Source organism: Carettochelys insculpta, chromosome 32 (assembly GCF_033958435.1).
Source record: "Carettochelys insculpta isolate YL-2023 chromosome 32, ASM3395843v1, whole genome shotgun sequence".
Taxonomy (NCBI): Eukaryota; Metazoa; Chordata; order Testudines; family Carettochelyidae; genus Carettochelys; species Carettochelys insculpta.
Genome location: NC_134168.1, coordinates 3,794,552 through 3,800,938, shown reverse-complemented (window position 1 = coordinate 3,800,938; position 6,387 = coordinate 3,794,552). Strand labels below are relative to the sequence as shown.

At 58.6% G+C, this 6,387-nt stretch overlaps 1 protein-coding gene across 1 annotated transcript; it reads right to left on the bottom strand.

Moving 5' to 3' along the window:
* Nucleotides 1–796: 796 nt before the first annotated feature.
* Nucleotides 797–6,054, bottom strand: LOC142004559 (putative olfactory receptor 10D4). The gene is made up of 3 exons (XM_074982203.1): nt 5,149–6,054; nt 987–1,566; nt 797–924 (listed from the first exon to the last, which is right to left on the bottom strand). The coding sequence occupies exons 1-3, from the start codon at nt 6,052–6,054 to the stop codon at nt 797–799; spliced, it is 1,614 nt and encodes a 537-aa protein (XP_074838304.1).
* Between the last annotated feature and the right edge of the window lie 333 nt (nt 6,055–6,387).

Genomic DNA, 6,387 nt, shown 5'->3' with positions numbered 1-6,387 from the left:
CGGGGCTCCCCAGACAGCCGCGCCTGGGGACGGGCGCGCAGACGGCGCCGGGTCCTGGCGAGAGCGCGGGGGACCGGGCTCCGCGGCCTCTCCCGTCCCTCCGGCGGTGCTGAGCCGCCACTCTGGGGGCGTTCAGTGACCCCCGGGTTAATTAACCAGGGCTCTAACGAGGGGCCCTGAGGCAGCCCCGTCCTGGCGCTGGTACACAGCGGCTCTGACCCCCAGGCTGGCCTCGTCCGGCAAGGCCCGGCCCCCTCCCCACACCTGCTGCAGCGGGGTTTACCCGGGGCCCTGCTCAGTCACGCGGGGGGGGCAGGCTTTGCCCTCAGCCTCTGGATAGCTCAGCCCCCCGGGGAGCCAAGGGAGGGGGTCGTGGGAAGACAGACCCCCCCTGAAAGATCCCGGAGGGGGGAGTCCCCGGCCCTGCTCCCACCCCCGGGCGGACGCGGCTGTCACGCAGCGGGGAGAACAGGAGGGGGAGGGGGCGACAGGGACACAGCCCAGAACAGACTTGTCAGCCCAGGGACCAGACCCCGAGCCGGGCCCTGGCCCCTCCCTCCCGCCCTCCCCAGCCAGACGGGACCGCCCCGCTCACCAGCCCGGTTCCGACTGCGGCCCCTCCTCCGCCTGTGTCCTGCTCCCGGGAGGAAAGGGGTCCCCTGGGTTACCAGGGCCCTGGTAACAGGTAAGACCTCGTCACACCGAAGCGCCCCTCACCGCAGCGCCTGGGGAAACTGAGGCACCCGGCCGGTGTTGCTACAGGAGAGGAGGAAACGGCTGGAACCCAGCCCTGGCGCTACCAGCGGCGCTCGGTGTGTGCGCGCCTCGGCGGCGCAGGGGCGGCTGGGGCGATGCCCTTGAACGCCAGTTTTGTCGCAGTTGCGCTGGGGAGCTCGGTCCAGCCCAGGGACCGCCCGCCCGTGCCTGGGAGGGGAGCAGCCGCGGTGCCCCCCACGTGTTTCTATGACCCCGGCTCTGCCGCCCACCTGCCTGTTGCCCGGCCGGGCCCCGAGCGGCTCCGCGGGGTGGCACAGGAGGGGGGTTCCCTGCCAGGCTGCTGCGCGCCTCCTCTGGCCCTCCCCGGTGTCCCCAGTCTCTCTCCAGAGCGGTGCCCGGGCAGCGCAGAGCCGGTCCCGGGGCCTTGCTCCCCGGCTCCGGCTCATGCAGGCCGGGGCTCCCCTCTGCGGCTGGGTGCGTGGCGCGGGTTGTGCTGCGCTTGGCGGGTGAGAGCGGCCGGAGCAGAGCCGGCGAGGTTTTCCGTCCCCGGCTGGTGGCGGCTCCGGGGCTCTGAACATCACACCCGGCGGAGGACGCAGCGGCAGCCGGGCAGGAGACCAGCCCCCAGGCTCCCCTCGCTGCAGCGGCGGCTGCGGAAGTGAAAACCGCAGGCTGCCGCCTGTGAGGACGGGTTCCCACGCGCGCCTGCTCCCAGCGCCTTCGGGGCAGCTCTGGGGAACGCAGAGCTGGCCCCAGGAAGCGCCCCCGGCAGCTGCGCAGGGACAGGCGCCGCGGGGCTGGGAGAGACGCGGGACCGAAGGGCTGGAGACACACGCGCTTTTCTTTCACCTGTCAAAACAAGACGGCAGCCCCGGGCCGCTTCAAAGCCTAACACAAGAATTCGTTCGGCGATGAGCTTTCGCGGGCCAGACCCGGAGCCGGCCCAGAACAGACTCAGTGTGTCGGGCACAGAGAACCAAAAGCAGGAAGCGAGGCTGGCAAGTCAGAATTATTATTATCGAGGTGAGCAAAGCAGAGAGCGGAGGGGTGGCCGGGGGGGGAGTCAAGAATTGGATAAAGCCAAGTAAGAGAAAGAGCCTTTAGTGACCCAGAAAATGCCCATCCCGGGTCAAACCACATGCGGATGTGGCGAATTTGAATATAAGAGAGAGTTCAGCCCCCCCCACCCCCTTTCCAAGGTGAAAATTCCTCTGCAGTAGGACGCAAACTTTCGGGTCACGAACAGAGCGGCCGGCTGCATCACAGAGCTGGCGGAGCGGGTTGTGGACCGGGAGCGTTTTTATGCCCATTAGCTCTTTGTCTAAGAGAGTTTGACGTCTGTCCAATACACAAAGCATCTGGGCAGCGCTGGCGCAGGACGGCAGATGTGATGGGAGCTGAGGAACATGAGAACGTGCCCCTGATTCTGTGACTAACCTGGTTAGCTCCAGTGATGGTATCCCCAGAATAGATACGTGGACAAAGCTGGCAGTGGGCTTTGTTGCAAGTAAAAGTTCCAGGGCTGGTATTACTGCGGCGTAGACTGTGGCTGTTAGTGAGAATCCTCATGAGGCTGGGAGGTGTCTGTAGCAGAGAACAGGCCTGTCAGCTAGGCCCTTCTGGAGTGTGGCATCCTGATTAAGGATGGGTTGTAGGTCTTTAATGACGTGTTGCAGTGGTCTGAGTTGGGGCTGTAGGTGACGACCAGTGGTGTTCTGTTCTTGGCTTTTTTGGGCCTGTCTTGGAGTAGCTGGTCTCTGGGTATTCGTCTGGCCCTGCTAATTTATTTTTTTTATTTCTCCTGGTGGGTAGTTCAGGTTTGTGAATGTTTGGTGGAGATCTTGTAGGTTTTGGTCTCTGTCAGTTGGATCAGAGCACATGCGATTGTACCTAAGGGCTGGACTGTGAACAATGGATCTAGTTGTGTGTGCAGGATGGAAGCTAGAAGTGTGTAGGTAAGTACAGTGATCACTGGGTTTCCCGTAGAGGGTTGTACCCATCAAGCCATCCTTGATTAGTACTGTAGTGTCCAGGAAATGTATCTCTTGCGTGGAGTAGTTGAGGCATAAATTGATGGTGGGTGCAGATTGTTAAAGTCTCTGTGGAATTCTTCTAGAGTCTCTGTACCATGGGTCCGAATCATAAAGATGTGATCAATGTATTGTAAGTAGAGGAGGGGCAATAGGGGACGAGAGCTGAGGCATCGTTGTTCCAGGCCAGCCATAAATAGGGTACAAGGGACAAATTCCAGCCAAAGCCAGTGCCCGTGGCCGCGCAGAATGCCTCATGGGCTGGCTGTTGAGCAGGGGAAGCTCTGGTTTAATCACCAGCCAGTGGCAAGCGCAGCTGTCGAGCTGGCAGCTTCCGGCAGTGGGTGGGCAAGCAGCCGGCACTGGGCGCTTCCACAGGGGGGCTGCTGTGAGCCAGGAAGCCAGAGCAGTCGGGGCCCTTCTGCAAAGGGCAGCGCCTCTGGGACGCCTCTGCCACGAAGGGGCTCCCTAGTGACGTGCTCACTGAGCAATGGGGTGAAGTCACAGAAGCCCCCCAGGGGGCTGTTCCCTACTGACCCCCCCTTCCTGCTCTCTGGGGCTCAGGCAAGGCACAGAATTGGGTTACCCCACCCCCCTGCAGTCCCCAAACCACGTCAGCTCTGGGCATACAGAGTTCCAGGGCCCAACACCCAGGAGACCAGGCCCCCACAGGGACAAAAGCACCCCAGCAGCTCTGGCTTTGTGTGGAGTTTTAGCAGGGGAAGCTCCTCTGTTAAGCCCCCTTTGTCAGTGACAGAGAGGGAGGCTCAGTAGTTGTTCCCCCCCGCACCCAGGGAACGCATTTAACGATGCCTCATACTAAACCACAGTGCCTCTTATTACATATACAAAGGGAGGCTTGAAGGGGTTGGAACAGAAAACAGACAGCAAAGAAAGCTGCTCCATTAGATTGAGTAGAAAACACAGGGTCCCAGCAGCCTCACCAAACGCAAGCAGTCCTCCAGCACCTGCAAGACTAATAGCTTTATTAGGGGAAACTGAGGCACAAAGCAATGAAATGAGCCACAGAGACTCTTCTAACATGGCTGTCCTTGAACCCAGAGGTCGTACGTGCCAGGCTTTGGTCTGAGCCACAAGATTACGCTTTGCAGCTGAGTCCCTTTGGGCTCTTTAAATGCATCTGTCTTGAACTCATACAGTTACCGACGACAGGTTGAACCTCTCTAATCCAGCACCCTTGGGCTCTGACCAGTGACCAGTGCCAGACGAGAGAATTCGCTGGAGCATGGGAGGTCAGACTTGTCTAGCACATGACCAACACCTCTTCCTGGGCTCTTAGAAGACCTTTAGGGGTACATAACAGCACAGAACACCGCAAGCCAGGAGTGGTGGCTGGAAATGAACTTTATGGACTGTGGAAAACTTGGCCACACCAGGATAAGTGGTCGCCCGGCTCACAAAACTCATGCCAGATTACAGATGCTGCCAGATGAGAGAGTTCTGGATTAGAGAGGTTCAGCCCGTATTCTGGGCCCCAGCTCTGCCCGTTACTCTCTCTACAGCCACCCTGTCCCTATGGCTGGGAGGTGGGTGGACTTTTCCCCGTGTCCACCAGAAACCCCTGCGGTTTCAAAAATCTGTGTGCTCAGTGTTGATCTTCCCTTCCTGGTTTTCTGTTCCCGTCTGGGCTTGCGGCTCATTGGAAATCAGTTTCCTGGACCAAATTCAAAGACCCCACCAAGAAAATTCCCAGCCAGTGCAAAGAGGCTGCTGCCATTCAGCAGCTGGTGCAAATAACCTAGTGGTGGGGCGTGCTCTGCTCTGGGGTTCAGGGCTCTTTCTAGCGTGGGGTCCCTGGGCTCACAGGAAGATAGGACAATGCCAAATACCTAAGACCCATGACAAAAGAGCCAGTGGGTCACCCATTGAAATGAAGGGGTAGCAGGTTTAAACCCAACACAAGGAAGGTTTTCTCCACACAGCTCATGGTCGGCCTGCAGACCTCCTGGCCAGAGGAGGTTGGGAAGACCAGAAGTTTAATGGGGTTCAAATAAAAAACTAGAAAAATTGATGGAGGTTAGGTCCATCCATGGCTAATAGCCAGGAGGGGGCAGGAATGGGGTCCCTGGTCTTTGTCTGTCAGAAGTTAGAAAGGGATGACAGCAGAGGGATCACTCAGTGATTCCTTATTCTGTTCCCTCGCTCTGGGGCACCTGGCATTTGGCCTTTGTTGGCAGACAGGGCTAGATGGACCAGCGCTCTTGCCTGGTGTGGCCATTCCTGTGTTCTTAAAAGACGGGAATTTAAAGTGCTTGCGGGGGAGGGAGGGAGAGAGAGAGAGATTGAGAAAACGGGTTCACGGAGGCCATGGAGTGGCAATACATGTGAATTTCCACGCAGACCCACGGCCTACTCAATGTGGGGCGGGCTGAACCCCTACCAGTTTTCTCAGCCCAGCATTCACCTCCTTGTTCCGCAGTGTGTAGATGAGGGGGTTCAGCATGGGTGTGACCAGGTTGCCGAAAACGTCCAGAGTGGTCACCCACACCTTGCTCAGCTGGGGCTGGGTGTAGACCAGGGCACAGGGGCCAAAGAACATGATCACCACCACCAGGTGGGAGCTGCAAGTGGAGGCGGCTTTCCGCCGCCCTTCCCCCGAGGTCATCTTCAGGATGGAGTAGATGATCCTGACGTAGGAGGCGAGGATGAGGACGAAGCAGGTCATGGGAACCATTCCAATGTTGGTGAAGGTCACGGCCTCAAGGACGTAGGTGTCTGCACAGGCCAGCTCAACCACGGGGAAGATGTCGCAGAAGAAATAGTCCACCACATTGGAGCCACAGTAGGGCAGCGTGAAGGTCAGGCTGGCGAGGATGGTGGCGTGGAAGGAGCTGCAGAACCAGGTGCCGGCGGCCAGGAGGGCAGACACCCTGTGGTTCATGATGACGAAGTAGCGCAGCGGGTGGCAGATGGCCACGTACCGGTCCAAGGCCATGACGGTGTAGAGCAGGCTCTCGGTGCTGGCCAGGAAGTGGTAGAAGAAGACCTGGGCCATGCACCCGCCCAGCCCGATGGTTCTACTCTGGGCCCAGAGGTTGGCCAGATATTTAGGGATGTTGACGGATGACAGACCAATGTCCAGCACGGCCAGGTTGCAGAGGAAGAAGTACATGGGGGTGTGCAGGCGGGAGTCTGCCACGACGGCTGATAAGATGAGCAGGTTGCCCAGCAGGGTGCAGAGGTAGAAGGCTAAGAAGGTGAAGAAGAGGATGGTGTCCAGACCGTCAGTGTTGGGGATCCCCAAGAGGATGAAATGAGTCACCACCGTGTGGTTGAACGGCCCCATTGGGGACTCATCCCTGGGAGAGGATAGAGAAATAACGCCAGTGAGTTACTGACACAAAAAACCTGCCACCGACAGCCACACCACACACCCCTCCTTCTACTGCATGAGTTCCTCACCTGCGTTAGGAGCGGGGAATATTTCTGGCATTGCAGTGCCCGTTGGGTCAGGATCTCACTGCTCTGGCACTCAACAAGGGAGAAAATGTCTGCCCTGAAGATCCCACAGCCAAGAGGTGACCAGGGAAAGGGCATGATTCTATTCTATTCTATTCTATTCTATTCTATTCTGCTGGGATATTCCAATTTCTTCAGTTATCTTCTTTCTAGGTCTGTT